At 39.4% G+C, this 16,236-nt stretch overlaps 2 protein-coding genes across 3 annotated transcripts in view; both read left to right on the top strand.

Moving 5' to 3' along the window:
- LOC105198717 overlaps positions 1-8,239 on the top strand; it is a 120,799-nt gene extending 112,560 nt beyond the window's left edge. Inside the window, exon 13 of one of the 2 annotated variants that reach the window (XM_039452706.1) lies at positions 7,051-8,239. In XM_039452706.1, coding sequence (XP_039308640.1) covers positions 7,051-7,193 — 143 coding nt within the window. In that variant the 3' untranslated portion in view covers positions 7,194-8,239. The remainder of the gene's footprint in view (positions 1-7,050) is intronic. The other variant, XM_039452705.1, reaches the window with a different exon arrangement.
- The window catches only part of LOC105203969 (tRNA-dihydrouridine(20) synthase [NAD(P)+]-like), a 523,658-nt gene that overhangs the window by 301,313 nt on the left and 206,109 nt on the right, over positions 1-16,236 (top strand). The gene's annotated exons all lie outside the window — the stretch shown is intronic.

The following is a 16,236-nucleotide window of genomic DNA, read 5'->3' as shown; positions in this document are numbered from 1 at the left end:
AGAATACTCTAGAGAAGGTCGCACAGCTTCTCACGACGGATTAAAAAAAAACAGTCAACCCTCATCTACTCGAGTTTTTTCTATATTAGTAGATTCTAATCTTACATCTTAAATTCTGGTCAAATAAAATATAATGTTACCCGCAATGCAACATACTCAACGCTACTGTAATAATAATAATAATAATAACAATAACGGGAGGATACATTTCACTCATAGGCGTGATAATCGGACGCGTAAGTCTAATGTTGTAAATATTTTACAATGGAATTGCCAGGGTCTTCGTAGTAAAGCGGCCACCTTGCAGTCTCTTGCGCATAGTTACGATATAATATGCGTTCAAGAAACTATATTGTATGAGTCAAATAACTTTCATTTCAAAGGTTATCACATTATTAGGCGAGATATTACAGGCCCCAACATGCGGGGACTTTGCATCTTGATCAAAGAAAACATTTCTTATTCTGTCATAGACCTTGACGTATTTTCGCATCTTTTTTTAGAAATCATTTGAATCATCATCAAAATTGACAATTCTCAGTGTCTGATTGTCAATATCTACCGTCATCCTGGCAGGTGCACTCCGCTCGCCGCTTTCAATACTTGACTTAACTTGACTGCTTGAACTTTAGGATAAATTCCAACTCGCACTTTTGATTGGCGATTTTAATTGACATCATATACACTGGTATAATGCCTATGATGACGGTCTTGGCCTGTCTTTAGCTAAAGCCATAGAACAACATAATTATGTTATTCTGAACGAAAAAAGCTCTACCTTGATGTTGGCTCCAGGATCTAGAGATTCTGGATTCTGGATAATTATAGACCTCTCTCTCTCTCTCTTCTTATAAACTGGCTTCTCTGTCTATCCTGGACATTGAATGACACTTGGGGCAGTGACCACTTCCCGATAGCCACACAAATCAATGGATCCATTAAGCAAACTAAAAAATTTATTTATAAATGGTCTCTCTCTGAAAAGCAACTAAAAATCTGTTATGCCTCGTGCTTAGATAATCCAATAAAGTTTGAAAACCTCTCGGGCTTCAACAGCTGCGAGAAGTATAAAGTATTCGTCAATCACATCAAAAATATCTTGTACGATCTCATTCCGGAAGTACAAAGACTTCCTAGAACTGTTAATATAAAGCCTTCCGCTTGCCTCCCCTCTTGGTGGAATAATGATTGCCAGAGGGCTGTTAATCTCTGTAAAGAAGCCACTGTCATCTATAAAAAATATCCCACGCTTGAGAATTACAATCACTTCATGCAGACCAAGAAATCGTGTACAAAACTTTTTAGGAAATACAAAAGGAAAGGTTGGAAAAATTTATGCTGCACGTTTAACTTAAAAACTCTTATCGCTAAACTCTGGTCTCTGATCAAACTTTTTAAAAAGCGCAGTTTAGCTAATACACACATTCAATCTGACACTGAGAGTGTTATCAAAGCACAATCAGCTGTCATTGATAAGTTCTGCCCCCACCCCCCTCATATCTACATTACTTTCAGTACCCTCTTGGACGAACGACACATCAGGCTGTTTTAATGACTGCAATGGCGACTTACAGGGTATATCCAGTGCTGACTTACGAGGCATGGACCTGAGTGTTTCTCTTTCTGAAGTTATGGCGGCTATAAACAGTATGAAGAATTTCTCTGCTTCTGGGCTTGATCAGTTTTCTTACAAAATCATTAAAGCGTTACCTCATGATTTTCTTATTGTACTCGTAGATCTGTTTAATGCCCTCTTACAGGAGGGCTGCTTTTCGGAACATTGGTCTCAATCGCTCATTGTTCTGGTAGCCAAGCTGCAAGGAGGGGTCAGACCCATTTCTCTCCTATCATGTTTTCTCAAAGTCCTGGAAAAACCCTTATATTTTAAACTTAGATGGACCATGGAGAATGGATGTTCTCTGCCTAATTTTCAGGCTGGCTTCAGAGCAAACAAGTCTTGAGTAGACAATCTAGTTTCTCTATTTAGCCATGTGCACTCTACATTCCTTGAGGGTAAACTTGTTGCGTGTGCATTCCTTGATATCAAGGGCGCTTTTGATAACGTCATTCCTGCTATTCCTGTGCAGGATTTGATAGATATGGGCTTCTCTTCGAATTTTTGTCGCTTTATCTACAATTTCATCAGCGAAAGGGAGATCTTCTCTGCGGTTGGCAAATTGAAGGGCCCATATCATGTACACAAGGGTACTCCACAGGGCTCTATTTTTAGCCCTTCACTCTTTAACATTTACCTTCGGAATATAGGTAAACATTTGGCTGAAGACGCCCGGGTTTTACAATATGCCGATGATCTCGCGGTGTTTGTGGCTTCTGATAGTGAGAGAAATGCTATTGCCGCCTTGCAGGTTACTATAAATCGTATTTCTCTTTTCCTTAGGTAGTAAGAGAAGTTTGGATCTGTCGTCTAAAAAATTCCAGCTCATTATCTTTTTCAGGAAACTATTATCAAAACTCAACACAAGTGATATTCCTAATATTATCATCAATGATAATCCCATACCCCGGGTTAATAGCACACGCTTTCTGGGAGTCTAATTTGATAGTGGGCTTAGGGGTGATGTTCACCTGAAACATTTAATTATTAAAAGCAAAAAGCTTGCCGACATTATTTCCTCCCTTTCGGGAGGCTGGTCGGGCGCTCACTCCTGTATATTCCTTCAAATTTATAGAACAATTTTTCAAAACTCCATAGAATATGGGGGTCAGGTTTTTCAATTTCAACGCAAATCAATGAATTTTTTGAAGTTCAAAAGATTAATATACAGATGCATCAAAATTGCGTATGGTTATAGAATTTCTACTCCCATCATGCTCTTCGAATTTAAAGAACCCCCTTCGAAATTAGAATTTCATATATCTCTTCCAAATACCTATATAACAACCACTGGCCAACAAAAGTAATCCCGTTATTTCCTCTCTGGAAGCCCTGAAGGATGTGGTGGTTTCCCGGCAAAATAGAATGAATATCCTTAAGAAATTTCCCATCTTTGGGATATACATGCACGTTATTGGGGAAAGCAATAGAATTTTCCGCAGTACAGTAATTTCAAGATTCCAGTATAGTTATCCTGTCTCCTGCTTTAAACCGGAAATCAATGACTCCCTCACAAAATTTATAAAAGTCACACCTAATGAATTAATCAGACAAAGCTTTCATTGTATGGTAAAGGAACACTTTAATCTACATATCAAATTGTATACAGACGGATCCAAATTCGAACAAGAGACGTGTGTTGTGGCCAGTGTTTGGATCCCGTGCTTGGGTCGCTCTATTACACATAAATTGCCTGCCGAAGCATCCATTTTCATCGCCGAAGCATGGGACCTACTCGAGGCTGTCGATATTATTGAAGAACTTCACTGGAAGAATGTAGTGATCTTCACGGACTCTCTTAGCGTGTTGCGCGCTGTTGCGCAACATAGCCACAAAGCCGATAATTACATCGTCTATCGGTTTAAATATAATTTTAAGTTTACCCTTAATGAAGCTGGGGAAAATCTGACCCTCTGTTGGACGCCGGCAAACAGGGAAATCCCAGGAAATGAGAGGGCGGACGCGCCCTACCAAAGAAGACGCTTGTTGCGGTTATGCTCCACCATTTCGGATACCTTACGCAGATTTCTTTGCAACGGCTAACATCAATAAATGTAATAAGTTCAAAGCATACCTTGGAGACGCAGCTCACAAAACAGGCGCTCAACATGCTGCCTTTTATCAGCAGGTCTTTCACAAATATTTACGGTTTCATCGAAAGTCTCTTGGTAGAAAAAAATAGTTATCATTAACCGTTTTAGAAGTAAACATTACAACTTAAATTACAGTTTATATAGAAAAAACTTGATAAATCTACCATGTTGTGACTGCGGTGACGACCGCCAGGATGCAAATCACGTCATATTTTGTTGTCCTATCACCATTCCGAAATCCAGCAAATTAAGAAAGTTCATTAAAGACAATTTCCCCCTTTCTGAGATCAATATCTTTCCCATGCTTAAGTTCCCTACTAGCAGCAGTTGTCGTCTTATTCTCGCCTACTTCACGTCATGCAATCTCCTTATTTAAACAATTAATTGTAAAGGCCAGTAAGACGAGCAAAAAGGTGTAGATGTCTGAATAACTTATAATTAATATTTATTAATATTCGAGACACAACGTTTCGACTCTACGGAGTCTTTTTCATTGTGTGTGTTTCTTACATTATTGACGCAAGGCGCAAAGAAAATCTTCAAAACAGCCTGAGGCTCTTAAATATAATAGTCCAAGATTTAAAGCCCATGGTCCAAAACTTCTATAATTGCTTCGTTGATTTCCAATTCGCAAAACACTTATTTAAACCCTCCCACCTCGCGGGTGTACCCGTTAGTTCGCGTCTTTAACGCAATTCAAGGGGAGGGCGCCCGATTCCGTCTACTCCGACTTATGACTTACCTTCAAGAGCCTGGTTACTCCGCTATCGTTTCGGAGCACAAAATTCAACACGTTTGCAGTGATGCCAAATTAAACAACATTCACTACTGAAAGGAAGACGAGAAATACCTTGATTGTTATGGTCAAATCGTCCCCGCCACGTTGTTGCACTGGAGACGGGTATCAATAACGTTGAGAAGAAAAAAAAGACTTTCAAAGCTTTCAATCTAAATTCCAATGATTTAGTTTTATTCTATCACGTTGTCCAAAGAATGGCAGTGTTTCGTTTTGCTCAGGAAACCTGTACCACTGTTAGATTAACTCATATTGTCGTGACTTGGCAGTATAGATAAGTGCAGATGTGAGTGATTATTATTGTACTTCTTAATTGTTTTGTTGTTATTAACATTAAATTGACTTTCCACTCTAGATTAACATGTATATTTTAATTCTGTAAAAGCATTTTCAATTCTGTAAACCCAATTTGAAAAAATTGTTTGCAAAACAAATGTCGGTAATTTCGTCAGTCCAGCATTTCCTTATGGGTTAAATGGCTTCAAGAGTACTTTATAACAGTGATACAAAAATTCTTTTTATTACTAGTGGGAAAATATAAAAATTTTTTTTTGTAAAGTATTCTTCAAGCCATTTAACTCCCAATTAGAATAATTTTCTCTATCTCTTTTATAGTTTCGACGATATATGTTATGAAAGAAATAAACAGATTTTTTTCAAAGAGGTGTTTTATCCGCTAAAAGTGAAAACGGACACGTATAAAAAAAATACGTGTATCTTTTTTTTATCTGTACTACAGCATATGGTATTAAAGGATTATAAAAATCGAAAGGGATACCTCGGAGCCTTTCCTTGTAAGATTATTTAAATAATAATTTAAAATTTCTAATGACGGTAAGATGGCCCAATACGTTAGCTCAGGAAGGTTAAGAATGTTCCAAGGCAAATCAATAAGTACTCGTGTTTGAAGACAGACGGTGTTGCTGATGCAAGTTGACATTACCATCGTGTATTACCATCTTTTAAACAATGTCATGCAAAATTTCAGAATGATTAATGCGATAATTTTGATTTAACAGCAATTCGTATAATATTATTGAGCGTTTTTGGTGTTTTTCGTTACAATAGAAAAAAAGTAATATCGAAGTTTAGATGAAAAAAAACAAAGTTTTGATGGAAAAACGTGCAAAAAATAAAAATTTTATTTCTTCGCACGTTTTTCTATCCAAACTTCGATATTGCTTTTTTTCTATTGTATCGAAAAACACCAAACATGCTCACTACAAATTGTCAAATCAAAAATTATCGCTTGAATTACTTTGAAATTTTGTATGGCGTCGTTTTAAAGATGGTAGTATTACCCTTACAAAAAAAATCATGAATATTGTAATCCGTATGGTTACTGTAAGGGACTGGGGCACTAGGTGACAGGGGCACATAGTGACAAAACATCGCTGAGCGCTACTTCTTTATTACCATTGCTATTTACATATATACAAAAATAAAAAGTGTCAACTGTATAAAGCAATTTGTTGATAAAACAATGGTGCTATGATAGAATTGTTGTTATAGGCTTTGAAGATTTGAATTCAGCAAAATCAAGTATGAATAACATTTTTTTGAATAATTAAATGCCAGAATGTCAATATTAATGAAAAATTTAGTTTAAATGCTGTTTGTGATAGCACGTTTACTTGTTTCTCGCACTTTTGACATGTGTAGCAAAATTATTTGAGCCTTGGTATAATTTCTATTGCTCTTGTAATGTTTATCAACCTTCGGAGCAGATAGTGACAGTTTTTGACGGAGCATATATTTTGACGATACTGCGCATGCGCATGTAGCTATAGGATATAGGACTCGCATGTCGCTGCACCTCGGCAATATGACAGGTTTTCTAACTTATAATCGTCAACTTTAACAATTGATATCTCGGTTCGCAGGGCAGTCCGACATTTTTTCTGCCACATTTGTTTATGTTGAGCGAAAACGCATCAAATAAGCCTAATTTTGTCAAAATTGGAGGTGAGAACTTTAAACTAAATAATTACTTCAAAATAGGGATCCCAGATTGCAAATATAATACCAGACGTTAATATAATACCTATGGCATTTAATAAAAAGTTTGGTGATATCTTGCAGTCTCTGATTTTAATAATAGTGAAGTTGTTATCTGCCACGGATATTGTCACTATGTACCCTAGTCTAGAGCACGTAGTGACAAATGCAAAGATCTTTTTGACGGCGTATTTCTCCTTAAATACTGGTTATAATATTAATATAAAAGACAAATTGTATTTATAAAGGTTAAACAAAAATGTACAAATCAAAATATTTGACTACCAACTTAAAAAATGGACTTTGGTAACAAATTTCCCAAAACTGTCACTACATGCCCCACCCTCGCTTACATAAAAAATTAATAGAAAAAGTATAGCAATAATTTGCTATATAGATAAAAAATAATGTGTCGCCAAATTTCATAATTTTTTGAACTTTTGAGTTGGGGACCTTTCTTTGCTTAAAATAAAAGTCAAGAGTTAAATTTTCTTTGTCATATAAATTTTTATTTTTATTTTTTACATTTCTTTCGTTTTGCGTTCCAGAAATAGAATGTAGAGCACCTAATCAAGTGAGATATATCATAAGAATGCAAAGCATGTATGAAAACTCTGCGGAAAAGAATACTATTGTAAATGTATTTGTAATACTCTCTTTATATTTGCAATTAGCTATATTTAATATGTAAAGATTTAATTTAATTCAATAAAATTAAGTTAAAACAACCATAATTACTATTGCGTGGAAGTAGCTCTGTCATGATGGAAATAGAAATTTTTATGTCAGCGGGAACAACACTAATATTCACACACTGTGGTTTCGTTTTAAGATTATTATACAAGTTTATTTGCACGTTCGATATTTTGTTCTACAATAATGTGTAATTGACGCGTGTTAAGAGAATGCTAAAATAATAGAAAAATTTCCTCGATGTCGGTACTGCAGATCACTGCAAATTATTTTTCGAGCGAGACCAGGCTATTGCTCTTTGTTCATCGCATAAATCTGTCTTTATTTTTTTATTATTTTGCCATCTGCAAAAAGACCTATCAACTACTCTTAAAGACCATATTGTTCTGTTTATGACAGTTTAGCTTCACTGAGCAAAATATACATGTGGTAAAAGCACATTAGCATATCTATTTTTGTTAAGCGTTTAGCCGTAATTTTACGCAGTGTTATTTGTGCATGTTTCTGAACGTGCTCTACTATGCACGCTACTCTTGCGCTCTACTATCATTTTGTACGTACGAACTACAGAACTTCTGTATTAAAATAAAGTTAACCTTAGGTGATAGATATACAAGTGAATTTTTAATGATTTATTAACTTTTGTTCGATTTTCTTGTAAAATTGACCAGAGCGCACTTTTTTTACGCGTATTTCAATTCTAAAACATTCACATTCACAGATCGCCATATTCCGGCTAGATCACTTTCACAGCTATTCCCGGTCTATGGCGGCCTAACTCAAACAACTTATTTTACGTCTTTTCTCACTTTAAACCATTCGAAAGTTATTACATTTACGGAGCGACTCTCGGCACGTCTTCACCTCGAGAGAAAGAGAGAAAAAGAGACTGACTGATTGACTGAGCTTTTATTAATATTCTACGGCAAGGCTCTCTAAGAACATATACATAGAAGTGAGATGGTGTATGTATGTGACAGATTGAGTGCACGATGATGCGAAGATGAGAAAGTAAGGAAAATAAACGCAAAGACTAGATATGAAGTATAAAATTTTTACATAGACTTAACACTAATTGACAAAAACTTAACAATTTAACAAGAATTGAAAGAATAAACATGGCAGTAATATTAAGATGAGCATTTGCTCTCACGCGAGCGTACATATTTATTGAGGTTGACCCCCACCCCTTCGCCGCAGATGGTCGAAGAGAAGTCGCCTGAATGATGTAGATAATTCTGTCTTTTTAATAAAAGATGGAAGGGAGTTTCATAAAGTACAGCCCGAGAGGTGGAAGGAGCGCTGAAAAATTAAGGTCCGGCACGATGGAATAGCTAGATTCATAGAAGAAGAGGAGGAGCAGAGATGAGGAAGAGAACGGGAGGAAGGCTGAAAGTTACATGCTAGGAAGGGAAAGGAGCGGGAATGACTGATGGAAAGAAATGAGGCAGCAAGTTAGAAAATCTCCGTAGTTAACCATCCGAGTCGCTTGTACCACGGGGACACGTGCTCATCGTGGCGGAGATTAAAGATAAAGCGCACGCAGGCATTTAAGAGCCGATTGAGCTTGAGACGCTGTTGCCCCATGAGATCGGTAAGAACGCCTGCACAGTAGTCAAACAGCGGAAAGGCGAGCAAAGTGATGAGCTCTGAGATACTCTGAGCCATACAGCAAAAGATCGCCCCTACAGAACTTGAGGCGCTGAAAAAATCCGTTCACTTTGCTAGATATGCTACGGACTTGATTATCCTAGTTTAAGATGCTAGACAAGTTTAGACCTAGATTTTGCACTGAGCCTGTTCATTTAATTAAACTGTCATTGAGATGTAATTCGATGTTTGCAACAGGGATGGTATTTACAAAACGCGCGCTGCCTAAGAGCATGGCTTTGATTTTGCTAGAATTGAGCCTAAGCCGGTTATCCGCCACCTAGCGTTCGACCGCAGCGATGTCGTCGTTGACCAGCGCGACAGCTCACTGGGAGGAAAATGCAGATATATTTGTAGGTCATCTGCGTTTAGTAGATGCCGACAGTGCAGGAGAGAGTGCCTTAAGTCGTTTATGAAGATGGAGAACAGAAGAGGGCCGAGCACGGAACCCTGAGGCACGCCGACGTTGACTGGTGAACAGGATGAGAGGGAGCCTCGGGTCCTTTGACTCGTTGATGTCTACCAGGGTGGTAGGACTGGAGGCAAGGTAGGACTAGAGCCAAACCAAGGTGGATGACAAGATATGGACAGTTTTTAATTTCTCAATCAGCAGGCGATGAGAGACCGAGTCGAACGCCTTTTTGAAGTCAAACATGACTAGCAAAGTAACCATTCGTTGATCGATACTCAGTTTAACATTATCGACCAGCTTTATTAGCGCCGTCTGAGTGCTAGACCCTTTTGGAAGCTGGTTTGGTATAGATCAAGAAGATTATGGAGAGAAAGGTGATTTATTTTTAAAGGCTTCTCTTGAGCACCTTCGAAAGGAAGCAGAAAAGAGAGATTAGACGAAAATCAGACAGAGAGCGGGTTGATTTAGGAAGAGGAAAGACATGAAATGTTTTCCAGGAGGAGGGAAAAGTGGAAGTATTAAAGAAGAAGTTGATCGAGAATGATGGGAAAGATGACAGGAAGACAAAGAAAAATGAGACGGCGATTGAGACCGTCGGGCCCGGTGGAATTTGATAATCTCTGTCTAAGAGCTCTGAGCAGCATTTCAGGTGAGATATGAGGGAAAAAGAACGTCGACGGATCAGAGATTGAGGCAATAAGACTAAGAGGGGAGGAAAAGGACGCAAAAGGGAATGAGCTGGCAGAAGGATCGGGTGAAGGAAAGAAGAGGGGAGATGGGCGGAAGTGAAAAAATCATCAGGTCTTTGAGAGAAAAGTTGAGATAAAGTTCCGAGGATCTGCTCTTGACGAGGTCAAGCGAGCGCAGTTTAGATCAGAGTTTTGCAAGGCCTTTTCCGTTCTCCAGTCGATCGAGCAGGTAGCGGTTCCTGGCCGTCGCGACGCTTGACTTAGCCAAGTTCCTGAGAGATAAAATTCGATAAAATTCTTTACTTAGGCAAAGGACAGCGAAGAAATGATCTCCTGGCAGCGTCCCTATGACGCAGTAGAGCTCGGATTGGGTTAGTTATCCAGGCGGTTGGAAGTTTGTTTGCCATAAATTCTCTCCAAGAGAGGTGAGTCTCAATGGACTTGTGAAGGAAGCTATTTAAGAGTTTGATCTTCTAATCTATCGAATTGCTGGCTTGAATGGCGCGCCAGTCATGAGAAAGTAGAAAAGATATTAGTTCGTCTTGATCAAAACAAGATAGGTCTCTAATGCGGATCTTCCGAGGCAAAATCCGGTTGACCATGAGGTCGAGAGTGACCTCAAATAAATCATGGCTTGAGAGAAATGGGAGTGGCCGCTGCTGGAACGACCTCACCAAATCCCTATCACTGGCGAGGCTATGATCGATGCGGGAATGTGACAAGGTGGTATGGTGGGTATCTGTAAATGGGACCAAATAAAGGCGGTTGGAAAGACTAAAATCCAATAAAAAGTCAGCATCATATAATGCCCGATTGAGGTTGATATTGAAATTCCCCAAAATAATTGCCGCTGAGAAAGACGGGTGGAGCCTTTCCGATTGAAAGATGTCCCAGTTTAAAAGGACGATACACCACGCCAAGTAAGATAGAACGGGACATTGACGGGGAGATTTTCAGAAGCAGATACTTCGGTTGCCCGCAGTAGAGCGCCCGCGACGATGCCATAACCGTAACACTGATTCAATCCCGCACGTAGACCCCAACCCCCCGCCCTCCTTTCCCTCTCTATCATTGCGTACGATATGATAGCCCTGAAGTTGGATGAAATTGTCTGGGACGTGCTTAAGCCACGTCTCAGATAGCGCTATCAGGTCGAAGGTATCATGACCAAAGAAACCGGCAAAGTCTGAGAAGTGGGAAAGGAGGGACTGGCAATTCACGTGGCACACCCGCAGAGCTCCTGGAGGGGAAGAAAGGAGCCAAACCTCACTTGTTGCGCTTCCTCGATACTTTTGGGATAGCTCCTCTGTTTGAGTCGCGGCCAGAAGCCGCGCCGAAAACAGTCGAACCACTTATAGCAGCCGCAACAGAACCACCGCCAGCGTCTTGCACGGGCGGAGAGGTTTTGCGTAGCATCACGCACAACTATCTGCGAAATTCGCAACGGGCGGTCAGACGACGACACAGGGTTTGCCCGCGATCAGAGATGACAGCTATTCACGGTTCCGCAGCCTAATTGACGACGCGTCGAGGTGTTTTTGGAGGAAAACGTAACTATTCGGCACCCAGGCGCGGTTCAAGCGACCCTCCCTTACGGCACATCTTGCCTTGGCAAATATCGTTCGAGTTGAGGTTGAGAGTCTCTCGTTGATGTCGATCCAACCCGCAAGCCCGGCACCGACAAACCGTCCAGCACACCCCTCGCGCGTTTTCCAGCTAGGAGCCTGTCTCGAACCTCGTGCGAGGACAACCTAGCTACCAGAGGACGGAGACGGTTTTCTCTCGCAGAAATATGAAAATTACCGACCAATATGCTTGAGACCCACCTCGACGTCCAGAGTTGGCAATGTTTTTGACGATAATCTTTGGGTTCTCGGAAAGAGACTTTTTTATCCCGAATAAAATGAGCTCAGAGCTCCGGCTGACATACTCAAGGGCCTCGAGGCGAGACTCAAGCTTACTTAGCTTTACAACTGCAGCACCCGAACTTGGGCGCGCCTCCAGCGCCGCAACTCATCTGTCAAGAGCGACATGCTACTTCCTCAAATCAGCTGCGCTAAAGGCAAAGACTACAGTGGCTAATCACGCGCGGAACACAACAGCCAATCGCGCGCGTTCTGAACGGGGGAGGGGGGAGAACACGATAGCCGAGACTTCGCTAATAAAAACAGCTTAATACAAGAGGAGCGCAATAAAATGTACGCGCTGGCGACAACGCAGTCGTCGCAACCGAAATCTAAATTATCAAAACACGTTGTACCCCAAAGCACCGATATACTAGGCGGCCCACAGTGGTCATTTTTGCTAATCTGAGCGAACAAAAGTCAAAAATCCGATTGGGCATTTCAAACTCTTTTGTTGCGTAAAAATGAGCTTGAATGCTTGGAAGTATGAAATCTAAAAATAAATAATTTTTAAATCGAATGGGAAATACTCGATAGTACCGTCACGAACATGTTTCTGCAAGTCTTGGCGCGCGCCCGCTCATCGCGGCTCGCGGTCGCCCTCATTTCGATAAGCGAATTCATGCTGAATAAATGCGTTTTATCTGTTCCTACTATGGATCCTACAAATATAAGTAAGTAAGCAACTTATAATGTAAAAATAGTAAGAATTTTTTGAATATAGGTCAAGGTTTATGGTTTTAAAAATTTGCTTCAAAAATTGCTATTTTTTAATATATTTTACTAAGTTTGATAGAGTAGAAAACTCGGGATTGATATGGATTGATGAAATGAGTTAAATGAAGTTATTAAATTACTTCTTAATAATAGTTTAAAATTAAATTTAGCTGCAACTATTCGCAACTTTAGATTTTGTATTCATTTTAAGGTCTGATATGCGGAGTCCGACGAGAAACATTATTTTGCGTTTGGCGAAATGAATCAAATATTAATAAAAAAACTGACGCAGTTTTGAATTTTTTGATGCAGAAAAGTGATTTTTTAGAGTACAAGAATTCAAAATGTATAATTGAGAAGAAGATTAGAAATTTTTGCAGCCAATTAATGTTAAAATGGAAAAAATGCCATCGTAGTAATAATTTATTTGTCTCAATAAATAAGAAATGGCTCGACGGAAAAATTATTTTTGAGGAACTTCTATCTAAAGAAACTCCATCACGATCTGGGAGACCAGAAAAATCGTTCGCTAGCTGTAGTGACTCGGTCAAACGGAGGAAAGTTCGTCCACTCTTACAGACGTTCACTCAAGATGAACTGATTTTCGCGTCAAGAATGAGTCTTAGGCGAAGTGGAAAAAGAGATACAGCTGATTTAATTAAACAAGTATCTAGTTCTCCTAAGAGAGCGACAAAAATAAAAAAAATGTGTTCCAATGTACAGCAATTACCAACAAAAATTACACCTGAAAAGGCTCTCACTTTGTACATAAATACAAAAATGACAAAAAAACAATACATTGCTATAAAACAAATCAGTACATCTCATAATGCAAATATTTATCCAAATTATAATGCACTATTGCTCGCAAAAAAACAATGTTACCCAAATGATATAACAATTAATGAAATTTTATCCGAGATCAAGCTCCAATCATTAGTGGAACATACAGTCCAAAGACTACTTTTCGTTCAAAGTGACAAACTTAAAGATATTATTGATAGCGGTAGTACTATTGAAAAAATAAACATTTATTTTAAATGGGATTGTGATGGTGCAGCCGGGCAAAGTTGCTATAAGCAAGTTTTTCAGTACGAAGAAAATAATGACTCATTTCTGTTTTTAATTTCTATAGTGCCATTACGAATTATAGCAGAAGTTTGTGAAGACAAACAGGAATTTGTTGTTTGGCAGAATGAATCTAGCTCATCGACAAAATACTGTCGACCAGTGGAAATAATTTTTCACAAAGAAACAAAGGATTTTGTCAAAGATGAAATTAAAAACATTAAAAAACAAATAGATGAACTTTCTCCAGTTATTACAAAATTTCATGAGAATTCAATACCATGTTATTCCTCATTTTCTTTGACAATGATTGATGGTAAGATTTGTAGCTGGTTAGCCGATACACCCGGTCAAAATTGTCATCTTTGTAAGGCTTCTCCAAAGCAAATGAATGACATAGATGCCATGTTAGAAAGATCGATTACGGAAGATAATTTAGAATATGGCATTTCAAGTCTTCATGCATGGATAAAAACGTTTGAATGCATTTTACACATCGCCTACAGATTAGAAATACGTAAATGGCAAATCAGAAAAGAAGATAAAGAAAAGATGGAAACAAGAAAGAAGGAGATACAAGAAAAATTTCATCGACACATGGGTCTTCTAGTTGATATGCCTAAGCCAGGTTTTGGAACGACAAACGACGGTAATACAGCGAGACGTTTTTTCAGAAATCCCGAATTGGCTTCTAAAATCACAGGAATAAATGAAGAATTTATAAGACGAATGAGTGTCGTATTAATTACTATTTCCTGTGGTTTCGAAGTAGACAGCACGTTATTTAAATCTTATTGTATAGATACTGCAAAGATCTACATCAGCTTGTATCCTTGGTATTACATGCCACAGAGTTTACATAGAGTACTAATTCATGGCGCAGATCTGATTAATAAATCAGTTCTACCAATTGGACAAATGTCCGAAGAAGTACAAGAATCACGGCATAAAGACGCGAAGCAATACAGAGAATTCTTTTCGCGGAAGTTCTCTCGGCAGCAGACACTCGAAGACATGATGCATATGTTGCTTATATCATCTGACCCAGTAATTAGTAGCTTTCAAATATCACAACCTAAGAAAAGTAACACTTTGCCATTAGAAGCTATGAAAATGATCAAATGTGTCGATAGAAATTCATTAAATAGTAGTAATGAAAGTGAATCTTGTGATAGTAGCGATAACAATGAGTAAAACATGCTTTTTTTCTTCTTTTTGATTTATCTCTCAATGTACCTTATAGAATTACCTTATTATTTTATTACATTCAAATTGCATTAAAAAATTCCTTCATTTATTTATTTTTTGCATTTGTTAGTCTGTATGATACGTTTCTTTATTTGCATCATCAAAAGCAAATATATGACTAATGCTTTGTAAAATTTGGTTTTATTTTATATTTTAGCTATTTTTCAGCAATATATTCTTAAAAATTTATAATGTGTATTCATTAAAATTAATTTTCTGTCCTTTAATAAAATTTTCCAAGCATTAATTACACGTTTTATCAAATAAAATAATTTCGCTCACTCAGATCGACAAAAGTGACCACTGTGCGGTCGTGCGATCACAACCGCGGCACGATTTGCGCACGTGCGCGAGGGCTTTGCGGCCGGCGAGTCCCGATAGCGCACATCCCGATAGCACACAAACCACTCACAATGACAGATGCCTAGAGATTTTCCGTAAGTTGGGTTAGATAAGTCAAGATGATTGGTTGGTGGACTATCGGGATGTGCGCTATCGGAACCCTCCCTTTTGCGGCTTCCCGCGAAGTCGGTCGTCCGCAAGTTTCTACTGCAGGATAGCTAATACAAAACGCGGCAGCTGACAACGAGATGGCTCAACAACGTCTTGTGCTTGAGGTGGATTGCCCGCTAAACACGAAAAAAGTGCGTTTAATCGCCACGCGGCGGACGCGCTTGCACACTAACAATGGCTCCACCTCAGAACACGAGCGAGTCGGCACGGGCAGCTCGTGGCTTTACACAACACTTAGAAGGGTCATCTCGATGACGACACAGCCTCTCCTCCGTTCCGTAGATCTGCGAAAACTCGTCCGGGCCTAGCACTGCTGCGGTCGACATCCCTCGCCACTGCTGTTTCTTGGCGACGCTCGACGAGGAACCCGATTTAACATAAAAATAAGCAGCAAATAAATAAAATTGTAACAAACCGCCTTTCCGCTCCCTCCTCGGACCGTTCACCGTTCCAGGCTGTCTGGCCGAACAACCGCCAAACAGCGAAAAACCGGCGCACAGCGCCTATAAGACTTTCAAACCGGCGTAGCGCGAATACGCATCCGCGCGTCAAGGCAATCTTTGCACGCACGCGCTCGAGAAGCGACCGAAGTGGCGGTCGCTGCCGATCTCGAGCGGCAGGGATTCCCCCTCCGTTACCGCACCGTCCCTGCCCTCGAGACTCGACTATATAAGAGCCACCGCTTCTACAGTCGAGGCTTCTTTCTGTCCGAATTTCCGTCCGCAAAGGAGTGTCTCCTAGCGCTAACCTGAAGTTAAGCGATCTTAGCTTCTGCCAAGAGATCTTGGCGACTAGCCGTCCGTCTCCTAGACCGCCGACTTACGGGCTAAGTAAATCTTG

Source organism: Solenopsis invicta, chromosome 8, assembly GCF_016802725.1.
Source record: "Solenopsis invicta isolate M01_SB chromosome 8, UNIL_Sinv_3.0, whole genome shotgun sequence".
NCBI lineage: Eukaryota > Metazoa > Arthropoda > Insecta > Hymenoptera > Formicidae > Solenopsis > Solenopsis invicta.
The sequence above is the reverse complement of the archived record's forward strand: the minus strand, read 5'-3'. Positions and strand labels throughout refer to the sequence as shown.